Genomic DNA, 20,361 nt, shown 5'->3' on the forward strand with positions numbered 1-20,361 from the left:
AAGAGGAGGAACTGAAATGTAATGTTCACTCCAGATGCCTACTACTAGCTGCATATGAAGTTTTTAAATACGTGTTTGTTTATAAGTCACCATCACTTACTTTCCTATTAATGCTATAAACATCTACAGTCTTGGAGTTGTTTTTGAAAGATTTATTATTGTTCTTGCGTACAAAAGATGAGAACACAAAACACGACACTCACTGAATAGCTGACATCTTGAAACGTTGACTACTTGGAAGGTAGGAACATGTGTAAATGTTCAAATTTCCCATACATCATAGATCAAAAAAATTTGAAATAAATCTGAAAATGAAAGTAACTAATAGTATCAAATATATATATATGTATATTTAAAAAAAATTTTAAACAATAATTATGTATGTAATAATCAGAAATATGTGTATGTGCACATTTGAAAATTCATGTACTTAACAGGTGATTAAAACTGAAAAATGAAAGAAACTCAGATTGACTGAAGATAATCTTGTTAAATTATGCACCTATTAGAATTTTAATGCACTTAAGTCTTTTAAACTGGAAAATGAAAGAAACTAATAGATTGATGTTATAATTTATATATAAAATGTATTTTTTTAATTTTAAGCAGAATTAACTTTTTTGAAATAAAAATTGTAAAGCACAGCATTTTTAAATATTTAAACAAATGCTTAAAATATATTAAAAATAAGTCACATATAATAAGTATTGCAATCCATTAAGAAAAGATGAAATACTAGTACTGCAGTTGCAGAATTAAAAAAAAAAAAAATTCTCAGAAATTAAAAAGTTGGTCACCTGTTAAGTGACCTGTAACTGTATTTTCTACAAGTGGGGACCCACCACCATTGCCGGATTAAAAATTTCAGGAAGTCTGTTTCTTCTGTCAGAACAGCTCCTGGGGTGATGTGGAATGAAAATTACTTTAGCTCAGTATGTAAAATAGAACACAGCTTTAAGAAGTTAATTATAAAAGCTGCCTGCTACACTTTCTTAATGCTGTTGTTATTTGGATTTTAGGAGCATTAGCAACTAAGGCCATATTGCTCTGGGATATGCGGTGGTCATTCCTGACCTTTCTGCATTTGGTAGTGACGGGCTCGAACCCCGGTCTAATCAAGAAGCGTATGCTATGCACTGCTGCTCTTTCCCACCTGGCTACGGAGGCTTGTTTTGTTTTGTTTGTTTTGTTATTTGGTTTTTAGGAGCATTAGCAACTAAGGCCATATTGCTCCAACGGCTACGGAGGCGCCCTTTCTTAATGCAAATTCAGTAATCTATTCCCCAAGAGCTTCTTCATTAGAGATACAGTCAAAAACAAATCTGAAAAAGATTCTCCAAATGCCTCAGTGAAAACTCATTCTATCAAGCTGTGACAGCTAAAGAAAAATATTTCTCTAAACATACACTATTATTCAGTCCTTTTGGATTGCTTCTGCAATGCCTGATAAACTGAAACAAGTCCTCAGCTATATTAATAACAAACTAAACAGTTCCATAGTTTTTGTTCTACACTCTTTCCATTGAGATGTGTTCAAAATAACTTGTAATGTTTTCAACAAAACAGCCTAATTGTTACACATTGTAGATTAGCACTGTTTATTGTATTTCATATCCATAAGATGAATAACCATGTAATGTCCTCTTAACTAAAGAAAACATATTTTCATATTTTAAAAAATATGAAGTTTTTACAAAAAATAGAAGATAAAAAAAAAAAAAAGACACCTGATTATTAGAAAAATTACAACTAAATCAAGAATCAACAGGTATAATGAAAAAAGAAAGGATTTACTTAACATTTGTACTGAAAATCTGCATGGCTTTACTTTTTTTTACAGGTATTTCTGCTTCTTCAACAAGAGAAGGCCGAGGTAAATATTAAGATTACTATAACAATGCATAATAAAAAAAAAAAAAAAATGCTGTAATTCTGAAGATTGCTGTTAATACAATTCCTTCCAAGTAGGAAACATGATGTGCACTTAAAAGGGCAAAACCTTAGAAATGCATCCTTGCTATATATTACAATCTAACCTTGATGCAAACAAGTTGCAGGTTGCATCAAGTAATGCAAACATCAACTTGATGCAAACAAGTTGCATACAAAAGAAGTGACATAATAGCATAAGGTTATGCAATATTTTATTAATTTTAGTAATAAAACGAAATTTTAATCTGCCTCAATTAATAAACTCATACTCATAATAAACTCAATGAGCTAAGCTAAAACTTAACACATCCCAAACTCTATGCAAGTAAGATTGTGTAGAAGATTACCTGATTCTGCCATAAGAAGAGAGCAAAGGAGAATATTTTCTTCAGGCACATCATGGTCTAAAAGTATCCTGATTGCCATCATGGATGCAGCCCCAGTTGCTACAGTAGCATCCATTAGAATAACTCTATAATCTTTGATGTCTTTAGGCAACCTTAAATAGTATAGCTACAATTTGATATGAGAAAAAAAAATAAATAATAATAATAAATAAATAAATAAATAAATAAACTCTCCAATTTTAAGGCAGTTATATCAATATTAACCATATCTTAAAGGGGCAATTGTTTCCATATAATATATACTTTTAATAAATTAATACTTTTAATTATGACAATACTATTAAACTAATTTTTAAATGGAATATATCTTATGACAGAACAACTCTTACGTCTTAAAAAAGCATTTCATTAACCCTTTCACGTGTGTGTTCCTGGAATGCCTGTGGGCTTGCAATAGCCAGCTGGATAGTTTTCCAACTGTTGTAGGCTATGGGTAGTTAGTTTCTGATGGCAGTGAGCAATGAATACGGGAGAGATTCTTTGGAACTTAAGTTTTATAAAAAAAAAAAAAAAAAGAAGTTAATCTGAAAGTTGACTGTATGTACAAAGTATTCCTTTGTACATATGCTCTTAAATATTAATTTGTTCTGATTTTGACATTGCTATGCAACATTATTAAATTTATGAAAAAAAAAATCATTTTTAAAAAAGTGACAAAAAACCAAGGGAAAAAAAAAAAATCTTACTTTTTATGCAGTAATATCCTCTACATCTATTTACGCTTGATCCAATTTCTAGTCAACTTCTAGGTAAGAATTCCTGAAAAGCTATTCAGTTTTTGCTTTTGTAATCACAAATTGGATAAATGAAGATTATGAACTTTCTTTCAATTTTCAAAACTATTTTATTACCTTTTGTTTTATGAAAACCACAAATGCAAAAGGTATTAGAACCTATAATACTCAGTACTGTGTGTGTGGAATAAAGGCTGAGAAAATGAAGGAAGGTGCTTGTTGATATTAGACTTGAATTTCTGTAAATCATAATTTTCAGGAAACAAGTATGAAGGAGGACTGTTCCAGAAAGTGGAAGTCAAAGAGATAAATGAGGAAGAACCTGTTCTGTGAGTTTGAAGTTGAACAGTAAGTGGATGTTGACTGGTTGTGGTACATGTTTAGACTGGTTTAGGGGGGGGGGAGAGAGAGAGAGAGAGAGAGAGAGAGAGAGAGAGAGAGAGAGAGATACTAACAGTCACAACATCATGAAGGTGAAAGCAGCAGATTTGGTTGTCACAAAATGACCAGACTTAACCAAAATTCAGTCCACCTCAATATCTTTATATTTTTTTATTGCCACTATTATATAAACTGTGCCTATAATTACTTGGAAATACAGGTAAAAATGGCAACACCTACTTGAATATTTGACTACTCGTACATAAATGCACATCATTTGAAATGGGCTTCAATGTAATTCTGCATGTGTGTGTAATTATTAAGAAATTAGAGAGAGAGAGAATTACAGAAGACAATGCAGAAGGAAGGACAGTGTCCATTGAAGTATCAAAAGAAAAGTCATGCAGCAGAAACTGTCTATGAGACACGGAGTGGAGACACTTTGTAAGAAATGGGTTGTTAATTTACCTAACTACCCTCTTTTCAATGGGAGAAGACTGAGATAAGTTATGGGGGCACCATCCCAGATGTGGGAACAATATTCCATGGCAGAGTGGATTTGAACAGAGTGAGTAGCTGTTTAGAAGAAAAATAACATTGAAAGCAAAAGAGGAACCGTTTTTTTTTAGATGCAGAGAATGTGCTTACACCAAAAGAGATTAGAAGTTAGGGTAATCCTTAATAGAGATGTGTTCTTGTCTATAAATCTGAGTATCATTGAACATAGGACCACAGGAGGCATTGACTGGAATGTACTGGGAATGGTAGATAGTGGTTTATTAAGATTGTCAATAAAAGAGTTAGAAGAAAAATAGGATGCTAATAAGTCAGCTTTATATTTAGCTGACATGGCAACAGAACCATCAGGTTTTAACAGAGGTGGGAGCAAAGGTGGCAAAAGTTTCAGCCAATAGCATTGGCAAGTGATCAGAATGCTTGAACACCATTTGGACAAGCAAGTTTTCTATTCTTAACCTGTTCAAAATCTAGTTTGGACTGATTAATAAATGCTTTACAAATGTTGCGGGCTTTGGTGTAAGCAGAAGATGAACCTGGAGATTTGGATGCAAGCCAATTGTGTTATGCAACATTCTTACCTTGAACAGCCTTAGTACATTTATTAAAAAAAAAAAAAAAACAAAGGTTTATATAAAAGACAAGGTTTTAAGCTGGAAAATGGAATAAAGGATTTCATTCCTACAAGAATAATTTCACTGATACAATCTGGGCAAACACTGACATCAGAACATTTAAAACAGTAATCCAACCAAGGAAAATAAGAATAGAAATCTTATAGATCATCTCATTTTGCATTCTTGTAATGCCAAACAACACAAAGTGAGAATGGCCACAAGAGAAATGCTTAATGGAGAAGAGACCATCACCAAGTTTGTGATCTGGGGTGCGTAGAGAACCACTCACCTTGACCGTGCACCTGGAAGGGTTGGTTGTGAGAAAAAGATCAAGTGTTGACTGTATGATTAGGATTGTCTGATATTCTGGTAGGTAAATGAACAATCTGTGTGAGGTCATTAGTAAATTAGTAATTGCAAAGGCCTCAGAATCCTGACCAGTTGGATTCATGTAACTAGGAAACTGAATACACATTAAAATCAACAAGGAAAATTCTCATTGTCAGGAAAAGTTACACTGGAGAAAGAGTTTCAAAGAGAGGAAGTCAAAGAGTTCCATGTGGTGTTGGGAGAAGTTATGTTTGTTTGTTATTTGGTTTTTAGGAGCATTAGCAACTAAGGCCATATTGCTCCGGGATATGCGGTGGTCATTCCTTGACCTTTCCGCATCCTCCGTGTTTGGTGGTGACAGGCTCGAACCCCGGTTTAATCAAGAAGCGTGTGCTATGCACTGCTACTCCTTCCCACCTGGCTACGGAGGCGCCGGAATTGGGAGAACGATAGAGGCAGTAGATGAATTTGACAGAATGGAATACAGACATTTTAAGCCAGAGGTGAGTGGGAACATACACAAGTTTCAATTTTGAAGCGAAAAGAATTGTACAGCAAAATATTAGGACAACCGAGATGAGCAGTGGTTGAATTAATCAATAAGTGGGATTCTGTCAGAAAAATTAATGGGCTTGGCAGACTAAGTAGAAATGGACATCACTGAGACCACATATATTTGTGAAATAAATGAAGTGTTTGTGAAGTTTAGATCTTTTTGTAGATAAGTTTGTTCTATCAGTTTGTCTACTAATGATATAATCAGTAGCAGAGAAAAGGTGTTGGAGACATGTTTTATGAAGTAATGAAATTTTTGCTGTGTGTGTACATGACATAATGTGACCTTAACAATAAGAGTAAAGGCAGTCAGATTATACATTAGCTGATCTGGATACCTCCTAGAGAGGTAAACGGGTTTGGTACAGTGGACTATCTAGCAGCCAGCTGGAAAACACCGTTTTAGAACTGAACTTTTGAAATGTAAGGAAGTTGACACTGTTGCACATGGAAGACTACTGTACAAATTGGAGCGGTATGGTATTAAGGGCAAGTTGCTACAATGGATAAAAGGGTGGTTGAGAGGGAGAAGACAGAGTGGTAATCAATGGATGCAGCACTTCGGGGAATAATGTTATTAGTGGAGTCCCACTGGGTTCAGCCCACTGTTGTTTTGTATATTTATCAATGATATTGATGAAAGTATATCAGGTTTAATGTCTAGGTTTGCAGATGATACAAAGGTTGACAGAGTTGTTAAAGACAGTATTGGCAGTGTGCTACTGCAACAGGATCTAGAAACGTTGGGCAGATGGGCTGAAAAGTGGCAACTGAAGTTTAACATTGACAAATGCAAACTACTGCATACGAAGTAACCCTAGAGGAATGTACGAATTGTGTGGTACTACACTTAGGGATGATGAAGTACTACACTTAATAATGAAAAAGACCTGGGAGTAATTGTGCAGTCAGATATGAAATTTTCTGAGCAGTGCAGACACGCTGCCAGAGCAGGTCATGGGGTATTGTCAATGATATATAGGAATTTTGGTAGCAGGGAAAAGGAAGTGATTATCCCTTTGTATAAGACAAAGGTCAGGCCACGCCTTGAGTACTGCATACAGGTCTGGATACCTAATTTTAGGAAGAATGTAGAGTTGCTTGAGAGAGTAAAGAGAAGGGCAACAAGATTGGTAAGGAACATGAAGGGATGGTCTTACCAAGAAAGGCTTAAGTTCTGCAAATTGCAGCATCTGGAAACTAAGCACCTGAAAGGTGATCTGATTGAGTATAAAGGCCTTGAATGGGTTGAGCAGGCTCAATTCTGATGGGATTCTTCCTCTTACTCAGATTACAAACCTGAGGGGGAATAAATTCAAATTGAGGAAAGACAGTTGTAGAATAGATGCGCAGAAATTTGCCATTAACCAGTGTGTAGTTGATTGCGGGAACAAAACTTCCATCTGTTGTTGTGGAAGTTTTTTTGATAGCTAAATAAATTCAAGGAGGAACTGGGCAAGCGTTTAGAGGGAATGGATGTGTGAAATTTTTTTTTTTTTTTTTTTTGACTGATGCTACATAAGCTTGCTTTCTTGCATCACATGCCTTTACTACTACTACTACCTCAAAAACATCAATCATACTGCAGGATGGTACAGGTTGGAGGGGGGGGGGGGAGTTTGCCAGAGCTTTGTTCCTGAGACTGAACATGGGTTTCACTACTTCAAGACTCCAATAAGCAAAGTGGTGGTATTGCACCAGTTGAGAGACATCTACTACCTAGAATTGCCTGGTAACAAAGAGGGGGTGGCATTCTTGTTCGCACCTAGGTGGTCACCTCCAGTATACTAGGTGCACTTTTTCAGAATCTTCACATGGGGGTTATAACCAGAGATACTAACAGTCACAACATCATGAAGGTGCAAGCAGCAGATTTGGTTGTCACAAAATGACCAGACTTAACCAAAATTCAGTCCACCTCAATATCTTTATATTTTTTATATTTTATTATTGCCACTATTATATAAACTGTGCCTATAATTACTTGGAAATACAGGTAAAAATGGCAACACCTACTTGAATATTTGACTACTCGTACATAAATGCACATCATTTGAAATGGGCTTCAATGTAATTCTGCATGTGTGTGTAAATATTAAGAAATTAATATTAAAGCCAAATAACAGCAGTGGAGGTAAAGAACTAGTATGAAACAGTTAAATAATAAAACTTAGATGTAAAAGGGCAAATGTGCAAACATTTAAGAACCTAAAGTAATAAATTTAGAAGCCATTGAAGAGACTAGCTAAAAATCAGACCACAAATAGTATAACTATACAATAAAAAAAATAAAAAAAAATCCACAGGAATTCAAGCCAGCTTGAGCACTTAATATTTATATTTCTAGCAATACAGATCGCTAATGCGTTTCACATATTCTTACCTGTTTAGTGTTTAATATTTATTATTTACCCTTAATTGTGAGATGCAGATACAATTATGCATCTTATTTAGAGTATTACTTAAAGCGAATGGAAGAACAAAATCCCAAAATTAAATGTTGAAAATGTACCCAGGAGCAAAATTTTATATGAAAGCTGTAGTTATCATTAAAACATTAAAATGCATTTGAAAATGTTAATAATAATCCTTAATCAAAGCCCAACTAAAGCATGTGACCTTTTCTTAAGTCAGGACATGATATATGTCTGAAAAGAACATATATCATGTCCTGATATATATCATATATAAAAAGGATATGACATATATCATATCCTTTTCAGACATATATCATGTTCTGACTTAAGAAAAGGTCACATGCTTTAGTTGGGCTTTGATTAAGGATTATTATTAACATTTTAAGGAAGTAGTATGGAGAAGGATATGAATGCAAGTTATGTCTGTAAAGGATGAAAAACTACTACTACTGGTTTAGTGTTGGGAGAGGCAGATGTGGTAAATACTGATATCAGTAATACTTTTATATCATACATTCAGAATGCATTTCCAAAAAATTCTAAAATATTACAAAAATCGTAATGTGCAACAAGTTTTCCCAAGAATAGCGTTATGAATAAGAAGCAAATCCCTGAAAGACAAAAAGCTAGTATTTTTTCAAAAATAAGAATTCTGAAACATGTTTATTAGTGAAAGAAAACAATATAACTAGAACAATTATAAATCTAAATCAGAATCCATATCCTGGGGGAAAAAAAAATAGGGATGGGTCACTCTGAGTACTGACTATGATCAGGTCTCTTCTATGCAAAGTTCTCTTCAAGGATAGTTACTTAGCAATAATTTTATTTTCATAAAGCTGCAATGGATTTCAACTAAAGACTTTTACAATATCAAGACTGACATATTAATGTGTCTAGATATCTTCAGACGCTTTTGGTTGACAAAAGTTTTGAGAATTTTTAAGGATCTTCAGCAGCTTGTGCTTTTCCAACTACACTCAGTCTTCACTGCAGAACCTCTATCCCCAGGATCTCACCTCTTTTTTTTTTTTTTTTTTTTTTCAAGCTCCTCTAAAATCCTAGTGCTTTCGATGCTTTCAAAGAACACTGTGAAGTGCTTCCCTCTTAAATCCTTTCTTGAAAATAAGAAAGGCAATCGGATCTGAAAATATCAAGTGTTGGGAAACTGATTTGGATTGCCAAGTATTTCAGTATACAAGTAAACAATGTGTTACAATGGACATAATTTTATATGAACAATTACTGACAGCAAAGCACAAGCATCTATATTACATGGACCATCAACAATTTCATATTAAATCCATATTTATTAAAGTTCATTTAACTTACAGGGAAAAAATAGAAATCTAAGAACAAACATCTGAATACAAACCACTACCAAAATGAAAGACATTCAAATGTTCATTTTTAACTAAATTGTAACAATTTAATTAAGAGCATTTGAAAGTCTTTCTCTTTTGAGATGCACCAGAACAGTATCCCACCTTTTGTTAATGTCTTCTCCATTACTTACACTCTTTATTCACATCACCAGCATTTGGTCTGATAAAGTAAAAGTGCAAACAGTGCAGCCTCAGGAATGTTCTGCCCACCCTTACCTAACCCTCCATACTACTAAAAACAAGTTTGCAACCAGATTTTTTGTACTTTCCATTCTCATTGTTATTGAAACATACATGTCCTTACACATTCTTTATTCACAATCACCAGCATTTGATCTGTTACTTTGGTCAAGGATAGTTACTTAGCAATGGATTTCAACTGAATCTTAACCCGTGGTCCAATGAATATGGACCTGTTCACTTCTGCTTCAGCAAAGTTTGAGAACATTAAGCATATAGAATAGAAAGCATCATTTTGAATATTAAGTCTCAACAAACTGCTTCACCAGTCCCATCTTAATGTGCAGTGTTGGCAGCAAGAACCACAGCACTGTGATTCAAATGGACAAGGACAATGGACTACACTGTGTTTATTAAAAACTTTGGATATTAACAATTATTGTTTGGCAGTCTCCAATAAATTCTTTATATAAGCTGGGTTAGCTACAGGAATCAATACAAATTTATTCCCATTGAATAAAAATAGCCTTCAAACCTTGATGAACTACTGGTGAGCAGATGATCCCCTACCAGATGTCAAAAGAGACTATCCATGTCTCAGCAGCAGCACAAAGAATCTAATCACATAGGATGGCTTTTCCTGTAGGTAGATTTCTTGCAGCTAGAAAAAAAACCCAGAAAATTCCACTCTGTTAGATAACATAAAGATAACTGCACTCGATTTGGTGAGACCTAAATCTCTAAGGATACCCAATTCTTGCCAATTAGGGGAACTGTGGAGATTTGCTTGAGTATGCATTGTTAAAGGACAATCATCAATCTTGACTGATCAGCAAATGAACCTTTTGCCTCTGAAGTTTCTTTCAAGGTGGAATGAGAATGTATAGGATGGTAAACTTGGATGTATAACATTTCTTCACTCTAACCTTCTTATACATTGAAATGACCACCATACAAAAGTAGTACTCTGTGGAAGTTAGTAAGCTCTCCCTCTCCAAGCTCAAGAAATCACAAAAGGCAAAGTTCTGACTGGCATACAGCCATCCCATTAATATTAATCATCAGCTACTGCAGCAGAAAGAAGAGAGAACAAGAGCTTATAGCTTCAAGCAATAACCTAACAATCAGAAACCAAACTAAAATATAATTTACATACATTTGAAAGTGTTTGTGTCATGTATACAGAAAAATATATATCAAATACATCAAATATATATATCAATATATATTTGAAGGAAAACTGGAAGATGAAGTGGTTATGGGTGACTGTCTGAAGGCAAGCTGGTTGATGTAGTAAGTTTATGGATGAATTGCAAAAGGTGGTGGCTAAATTTTCTTAAAAGGTGTAGAATAAAGTGGGACAATTACAAATGCTACTAGTTCAGTAGTACGGCTTTTAGTGGTTAAAGAAAGGGATTCAGAAGTTAAGTAAATAATTAATTAATTATTCTCAGATATTAACTGCACAAAATGTTCACAACATATGCAAAAGAAATGTTTTCACTACCTCAGGTTCCCCAGTATCTTGATTTGTCTGGATTAGAATTTTTCCTAGTCTTACATCTTTTAGTACATCGCAAACTGCCTGCTCCATTGTTTCCCCTGCTCTTAAGATAGATACTCCACATATCTGAAAGAAAAAAAAAAAGGAAATTTATTCAGGGTATTTCTTCTTAATTTAACTGGGATTTCAGAATACTTTATGTTTAAAAATTTTATCAGATTTGGCATTTACAACTAACTAAACATTAAAACCCTATTAACCCAAACAAACTTTAGCTAGATTAATTGCTGAACTTTTTTCTTTTTTTTAATATATGTTAAGTAGATGATTGTCATGTAGCACTTGACAATTATTTGATTACAGTAGACTCTCAACTTTCTGGGATAGATGGTAAAAAATGAATCCCGAATAATCGATTTCCCGGTTAATCCAAAACTACACAAGTCTCCAACATACGTAAGAGATACGTTCCAGGACTTCTTACTTCATCAAGTTTTACTTAACTCAGGAATGACTAATAACATATTGCTACTACTGTATATTATTATTGACAAATCTGAATTCAGCCCGATACTTAATGTTTTACCATTTTCATACATTCTTATTATTTTAATTTTCTGATCCAAATCGATTGCTTTCTTTTTCTTGGTAGATTTACTAGTACTGCTGTCACTTATTCTCTTAGTTGGCACCATGATAACGGTCAAAATGAAATTTTTTGTAAAGAACTTCAAAGGGTTAAGGCAAAAACCCACTATTATCAACCCCACACGAGCTCACATTTTACTAAAGCACATTTCTGGAGGTCACTACCATAAAACAGTAAAAACAATTTTGCACTTTCTGGTTTATTGGGCTTTTCTGTTGGTGCAATTCATTATAAATGGGTAGTAAACTATCTTATTGCATTTGCGAAAATACCGATAGCTAGAATTCTGTGCGTTTTTACGTTATTACGGTGAAATGTGTGTGTCCCTTCACTGAAATCTTCAGTCATATAAAAAACAAATACATTTTCAGAATCTTCTTTTCTTTCCTATTTTTTTGCTTGTTACTTCATATCTCACTTGTGCAAGCCATGATTGTCATTATTGATTGCTTATTATTTTATTTTATTGTTTTAAATTTTACAATCCTAAAAAAAAAAAAAAAAAAAATTTGAGCGAAAAAAATTTACGTAAGTCTGTAGTTGCATAAGTTGGGGACTTATGTATCGAAAAATGTTCAGCAACCTACATAAAAAGTATGAAGATAGATTAAAAAAAAAAAAAAAAAAACGAAAAACTTATCACGCACTACTCGCATGTCCAATATGATGCTTCTCTATTTTTTTTATGTTGATTTTAAATCTAATAGCTTCCCTTTATTTTTTATGTTCTCTTTCTCTTTTTTTTTTTTTTGAATGGCAGGTATGAAAACAGCAGGGGTTGCAAGATAATAAGTACATTAATCTCCCAATCACGACTTATAATTCCACTTCTTGTCACCTATTTAAGACTTGCAAAATATCTGTTTATACCTATTCTAGTTACTACTTGAATTTAATGATGATTTTTGGTCGATTTTTTTAAATTTTTTTATTTGGAATCTTGAAGTGTCCCGGTTAATCCGATCCCAGTAAATCAAGAGTCTGCTGTATTTGAAAATAATTGTCAAGCATTACGTGACAATTACTTTCAAATAATTAAATCATTGCAAACAAAATACTGCACATTAAAAATTAAATAATGCTATCCAATACAATGATGCTAATAAGGATAAAAAATTAAATTGGAATAACAAAGTATTTTGACATCAAATTATGTGCCAATAGAATCAGTACTGAACCTATTTTTAGTCATTATGAATGATGTCCTACTCACTGACAAAATGATGAAAGAAACACTGTTTTAAAAATATGAATAAATGCACAAAGTAAAAATGGTTTTATAAGAACAATGGTGGATGCTGGAAATTTTATAAGAATCAAAGCAAAATAATTATGAAAATGAATGTATGTAATGCTATTACAGAATGAGGCCAAATACAGGACGAAAAAATACAGTGGAATGAGAGATATTAGAATCAGAAATAGAATTGAAAGACAAAAATAAATACCACTTAAATCTGAAATGGATGAAAGCCAAGTGAATGAAATATTCTCTTGTTCTTTTATATAGCTGAAGTGGTTGTAATAACATAAAAAAAAAAAAAACTAATTTCCATTAAAATAGTTGAAAAACAAGAAGACAGCAATATAGTACACTAACCTTTTTTATAGAAATTCGCTTTCCATGGTAAGTGACTCCCTGAGGTGTTTCTATGGTAACATCCTATAATAAAATAATTACGTAAATATTAAATGTGCCATTTTTATAATTAATAAAATTAGGTTAAATGTTAGCTCCAACAATAAAGGCTTGCAAGTAATTTTTAAGATTTGAAAACTAGCAAAATATTGATGGTTGTGCACTAATAATCAACCATCAAAATATTGATGGTTGATTATTAGTAATTTCATTACTAATAATCTCAATTATTAGTAATGTATTTATAAATTTATGTCACTTTTGTGCTTTACTTTAAAACAATAGGTGATTCACAACTCTTGCCAAACTTGGGAATCAGAGGAATCAATCAAGAAAATGGTTCTTATGAATATCACACTCTGAAAAAAAAAAAAAAAAAACCTTCTTGGAAAAGTTTTGCTAGTAAAACAAAATACTCAAACGAGCTCACATTTATTAAAATATCTTTTCCACTAAATATTCACACATGTTATTAAGTGTCCACCTTCGGCCCAGATATAACTTACATCAACAAACAAGCAATTCCCACAAAGGCAAAACTTCTGGGGAACACTTCCTTATTTAACATCTCAGTGACAGTTTATTTAGATAACCCCATAAGTAAAACTTCAATGAATATGAAGGTAAGGAAAGGGCAGAGAGGCCAGTAAATATTACTGAACAGCTGCACCATCTGTGGGAATCACTTGTTTACTGGTGTGAAGTCTGAATGTGTATATATTCAGACTGCTGTCAGACATTGAGCACTTACTGGGAAGTTTTTGTATAACAAAAAAAAATAATTAATTAATTAAATAAAATAAAGAAATGTAATAAATAAATGAAATTGGATACTTATGGGGATCTTATATTACTACTGCAAACCTTAACTCGAAATTTTCAGACTTTTGTTCACAAGATTCTTTTTACTTCAACACACTCTTGGAGTGTGGCAGGAAAGTTCTTAAATCACCTTGAACACAATTAATAAAATTAATTTAATGTGAGATTTCTTTGAAATAATTGTGGGGATGCATGAAATTTCATTAAGTCATTACACCTTTGGACATACCATGGATATGGATTGACTCATTCTTCTCCCTCCCCCAACACACAAAATATAGCACTGTTCAATATATCTCAATAAATCATACATAAAAATAGTTTGCCTTGGCCACAATGCAAGCTAATATGTGAAGCATGCTTGTTCCAATTCTAAACTTTATAACCAAAATTAGTAGCCATTGTTCACAATAATCCAACTTCAAAAGCTTACTGAGCACTATCACAAATTAAGTCTTTAAATCCTTCCCTAGATCAAATACAAATAACAAAAGTTGCTGTATCAGGATTGCTTATAAAAAAAAAAAAAAAAACATTGGCAGTTTGAACTAATTGGCATAATTATGAATTTCAGAAATGGAAGGGGGAGAATTGTCAAAATGATGTGAAATCAGGAGCTTTTGGAAAGAACAGAACAAAGGGGGGCAGTAAACCACAGAGTAGACAACCACTGAGAGATGTTAACAGATTAGTTCTGGACTAAAACCAGTCTTTGTAGAACAGGAACATACAGGATGTCAAAAAAGTTTCAATGAACTCTAAATATGCTATCCACTGAAGGAAGTAACAGTCAATCAATGGCAGTGGTGATGGCAAAGCCAGGGTGGTGGTGGTGGAGTTTCTCTCTGATTCCCAGGCCTGGTAAATTTGAAAGATCAAGGTGTGCTGCCATATGAAGGTGGACTGGGCACTGATGACATAGTAAATAGAAAAAATCATTGGCAGCAGCAGTTCTTTGTCCTTCAGAATGGAAATGGCACAAAACATTAGCCAATCTGTGAGAATATAACTTCAGATAAGAATAATAATGCCACTGACAAAAGTATAACAGATTCAATATCTGTCTACTAATTAGCATTAGTAGAGGAATATGATGCAAGAAAGCAAGCATTTTTTTTTTTTTTTTTATGAAAACCCCAAACACGAAAGGTATCAAAACCTATAGTACTTAGTACCGTGCATGGGTTGAAGGAGAAGTATGGGGGGAGGGGAATGCCGGAAACTTTGCTCTAGAGACTAAACATGGGTTTCACCACTTCAAGCCTCCAATAAGTAAAGTGGTGGTATTTCACCGGTTGATGAGTCATCTACCACCTGCAAGCAGCATCACCCAAAAAAAAAAAAAAAAAAAAAAACCACTTCCATTTCACCCCTCCGTTTGTTCGAAATACCTGTCCAGCTGAGCTATAAATTTATTTAGGCTATCAACTTCCACAACAAGGGATGGAAGTCTGTTCCACCAACCAACTACCCACTGGCTAAAGGCAAATTTCTGCACATCTATCCTACATCTGTCTTTCCTCAATCTGAATTTATTCCCTCTCAGGTGATTATTCTGAGCAAGAGGAAGAATCCCGTCGGCACTGAGCATGCTCAAACCATTCAAGGCTTTATACACCTCTATCAGATCACTTCGCCAGTGCCTAGTCTCCAGACACTGCAATTTGCAAAACTTAAGCCTTTCTTCGTAAGAGCACCCCTTTGTTCCATTCACTAATCTTGTTGCCCTTCTCTGTACTTGTTCCAAAATTCCTGTATATCATTGACAAGACACCATGAGCTACTCTTGCAGACCGTCTGCACTGCTCAGAGAACTTCATATCTGCATGCACAATTACCCCCAGGGCCTTTTCATTCTCTACCACTGTCAGTGTAGTACCACAGAGTTGATACGTTGCTCTGGGGTTGCTGTTTCCCATATGTAGTACTTTACATTTGTCAATGTTAAACTTCATTTGCCACCTCTCAGCACATCTGCTCAACATTTCCAGATCCTGTTGCAGCAGCATAGCATCAGTAGTGTCCTTAACAACCCTGCCAACCTTTGTATCGTCTGCAAACTTGGACATTAAGCTTGATATACCATCATGAATATCGTTTATAAATACAGAAAACAATAATGGACCCACCACTGAACCCTGAGGGACTCCACTAATAACATCAGTCCACAATGAGCAGTGTCCATTGATTACCACTCTGTCTTCTTCCCCTCAACCATCCCTTTATTCATAGCAGCAATTTGCCTCCAATGCCACACTGCTCCAATTTGTGCAGCAGTCTTCCATGTGCAACAGTATCAAAAGCCTTTCTAAGATCCAAATATATAATATCAAAGTTATTCCTTGCATCCAGTTCTTTTGTGACTGCATCATAGTATCCAATCAAATTGGTCAGGCAAGACTTTCCCTAAAACAATGCTGTGTCCGAGCTATAACTGAAGTCTTGTCTATATGATCCTGCAGTGCTTCTTTAATCAGTGCCTCCATTAATTTTCCTGGAACAGAAGTTAAAATCACAGGTGTATAATTACTTGTGTCAGCCTTTGATCCCCCTTTGTGAGTTGGGGTCACATTTGCACATCTCTAGTCTATGGCTACCTCCCCTTAACCATAATTATGAGAGCCAAAGAAGCTCTCATAATTATGGCTAAGGGTTTGCTTACTTCCTTTGCTGCTTCCTTTAATATAACTGGATAGATCCCATCCACCCCAGGTGCCTTTCTTGTATTTATCTTCAACAAATTCTCCTCCACTTTACTCCCAGTTATTACAAGATTCTCTAGCTTACTGCCAGAGTTGAATACACCTCTGGCATTCCCCTCGCTGAATAACTCCTCATGTATGAATGCCGATGCAAAATATTCATTCAGTTTGTTAGTTACCTGAGCAGGGTCATCAACAGTTGACCCATCGATATCAAGTGGACCAATCTGATTCATCCCCTTCCTTCTAGAGTTTACATAAGTAAAGAATTCTTTGCTGTTTTTCTTTGCATCCCTTGCCAAAGATTTCTCGTAATCTGCCTTCGCCTGCCTAACCTCCTTTGTAACTTGGTTACAGATCAACTTGTATCTATCATGGGCTTCTGTGTCATGTGTTAATTTGTATGTATCCCATGCATTTTTCTTCTCTGCCATATGTCTCATTAGTTCATCTGACATCCACTTAGGCCTAAACCTTGAACAATATTTCTTAGTTGGTATGTAAAGCCTAGTAGCTTCCAAGATATGTTCTTTGAATGCTTCCCATTTTGAATTTGCTGTTGGTAACATCATCAGTTGGTCCCACTGTTTAGAATTTAAATACTGTCTCAGTCCATCGTAGTCGCCTTTACAAAAGCAATAACCCTTCCCTTTACCCCTAATGGTAGTTACCTCTTTGAGTAAATCCCACTTCAGCACACTGTGATCACTGCCACCTAGTGGTTCATTTACCTGCGGATTCTTAATGCATGAAGAATCACTACTGATAATCAAATCAAGAGTATTACTCCCTCTAGTTGCCTCCTGAACATGCTGATGTAGAAAACAATCATCCAATAAATCCACAAAAGCCTTGCTAGTGTGTGAGTGACCAGCCCCCAAATTCCAGTCAATATCTGGGAAATTAAAATCCCCCATTAGAAGACTCTGATTTACTGGCCCACTCTATTTCCCTGTACAGTTTCTTATTATACTCATCAGAGTCATTAGGCCTATAGCACACTCCTACTCTCAATTTTGATCTCCCAATGCTTATGTCACACCAAACTGACTCGACACTGCACTGTCCAGCAATGTCGACTGACTTCACTTCCTTGGATTTTATGTATTTCTTAACTAATAGCATAACCGCTCCTCCCTTCCTATCCTGTCTATCCTTTCTGTAGACATTGTACTCCCCAAATTCCAGTTCTGCATTCCTTATATCTGTGTGACACCACGTCTCTGAAATCCCCACAATATCTGCCTTTGATGTTTTGAGCAATACCTCAAATTCATCAAATTTATTTACTAAACTCCTAGCATTGGTGTACATGCAAGTATACATGTACCTGTTCTTTTTCTTAGCTACCCTAACACAACCTATGTGTTTATTTGTACCCCAATGATTCCCAGCAGTCTCTGAAATATCCTGCATTTTATTTTCCAGGCTGCGGCTCATTCCAATAGAAGCAGTGCAAGAATCACTTTCACCTCTGCCAGTGGCTACTGTTAATCTATTAGTCCTTGTATCTCCCCAGTCTAGCAGTTTTCCGACCCACCTAACACTGCCTCGATAGCATCAGCAAACATTCTTGCACCCTTTCTATTTAAGTGTATCCCATCCCTGTAGAAGCAGTCTCTCCTGTTAACAAATACAGACCAGGCTGAAAAAAATTCTACCCCTTGAGCCTTGCACAATCCTTCCAGGGCCGAATTGATCGACAGGGCTCTCATCATATACTCCCTTCTATCGTGTCTGGGCAGAATTTGTACATGATTAAGTATTAATTAACTTCCAAATCTCAATGTCTCAATTCAGAATAAACTAAGGATCCTGACTAGATCTATAAGCTACTTATAGAAAATAATTTGATGTAACAATTGGTCAATAAAGCGGATAAATATGGCTAAAAAACTTCGAGTTCAGAGGAGCTGCAACTTGCAACATGTGGATTTGATACCCTTACCGATACTTTTATGCAATTACAAGGCCGAGTAAAGAATAAATACACCAAATTAATCAGAAAATCACAAAATAATTCTATACTACTAAATTTAAATCAAAAGTTTTAGAAAAACAATTTCAAATCAATAAATAAGAAAAATCCACTTAGCGGCTTTGAACACTTCTTACTCCCACTACCCTCGTCATCAAATGGACTATCCAGCTTCTGATTCCCACTAGCCTTGTCAGCATAAAACAACAGGTCCGATGGGAGAGCAATCTACTAAATTTGGACGACTCAATTAAATCTGTCGCTACAGTCCACATTGCAATACTCCTAGTAGAGGCATATCTAATAATTCATAGACATAACTTTCGTTATGTGTCTATGATGAACTATAACTATAACGAAAGTTATGTGTAATGATACAAAGACAGAAACCTATGTATGCTGCTTCAAACAAGACCTATATATTATTTAATTGTTCTGAAAAATGGCCGTTAAAATACATACGTTAATAAATGTGCTATTACAACTGGATAACAATAATCCCAAATTATCTTATTACATGGGAAATAAACTTAATAATCATTAATAGTGAAAAAGATTTTGGAGTTATTACTAAATCAGGAAAAAAATTCATCCAGCGACTGCCAGGATAGTATGTGCTTTATCTACATGTATACTTCTAGAGTCAAAGAGGTAATTATTTCATTATTAGCATTAGCATTAGTTGAGGCATATGATGCAAGAAAGCAAGCTTATGCAGCATCAGCAAAAAAAAAAAAAAAACCCCTCCCATTTTACTCATCTATTCACTCCAAATGCTTGTCTAGCTTAGCCTTAAATTTATTTAAGCTATCAACTTCCACAAGAGATGGAAATCTGTTCCAGCAATCAACTACCTGCTGTCTAAAGGCAAATTTCCGCACATATTCTACAACTGTCTTTCCTCGATTTGAATTTATATCTCCTCAGGTTATTAATCTGAGGAAGAGGAAGAATCCCATCAGCATTTAGCTTGCTTAACCCATTCAAGGCCTTATACACCTCAATCAGATCACTCACATGTGCCTAGTCTCCAGGCACTGCAATTTGCAGTACTTGAAGAGTTTTGTTTAGCCAATTGTCACTGACGATCGTTTTGAAGTAAGTATCATGTCGGACGTACAGATTAAACAGAAGTGATATGTATTCGCTATTGCGTCAGATGGGGCTCAAATGCATTGAAATCAGTTAAAGAGATGAATGAAATATATGGTAATGAGTGTCTTGGTAGGACAGCCATATTTAAATGGCACAAGCAATTCAGTGAAGGCCATGAGTCTGTTGCGGATGACCCAAGACCTAGTCAGCCTTCCTCCTCAACAACTCCTGAGCAAATTGCAAAAGCACAGGAAATCTTAGATGAACACAGGCAAACCGCACTTCATGAATTAGCTGTTAGAATGTCCATTTCATATGGTAGTGCTCACAATATTGTGAAATATTACCTGAAAATGATGCAAATCTGTGACTGCTGGATTCCACTCACAATTTGACTCCAGAACAAAAACAGCAAAGAGTAGACTTGTGCAAAGAAATGATTGATTGTTTTGAAACATGGGACAAAACTTAAATCGAATAGTGACTTGTGATAAACTTGGATTTTTTACTATCAAGTC

At 34.8% G+C, this 20,361-nt stretch overlaps 1 protein-coding gene across 1 annotated transcript in view; it reads right to left on the minus strand.

Moving 5' to 3' along the window:
• The window catches only part of l(2)k01209 (uridine-cytidine kinase-like lethal (2) k01209), a 154,597-nt gene that overhangs the window by 17,127 nt on the left and 117,109 nt on the right, over nucleotides 1-20,361 (minus strand). Inside the window, exons 10-12 of the mRNA XM_090371459.1 lie at nucleotides 13,208-13,270; nucleotides 10,962-11,084; nucleotides 2,280-2,445 (exon numbers count right to left, since the gene is read on the minus strand). Of these exons, the coding sequence (XP_090227585.1) occupies nucleotides 2,280-2,445; nucleotides 10,962-11,084; nucleotides 13,208-13,270 (352 nt within the window). The remainder of the gene's footprint in view (nucleotides 1-2,279; nucleotides 2,446-10,961; nucleotides 11,085-13,207; nucleotides 13,271-20,361) is intronic.

This window comes from Mastigoproctus giganteus, chromosome 4, assembly GCF_048544385.1.
Source record: "Mastigoproctus giganteus isolate SK-2022 chromosome 4, ASM4854438v1, whole genome shotgun sequence".
Taxonomy (NCBI): Eukaryota; Metazoa; Arthropoda; class Arachnida; order Uropygi; family Thelyphonidae; genus Mastigoproctus; species Mastigoproctus giganteus.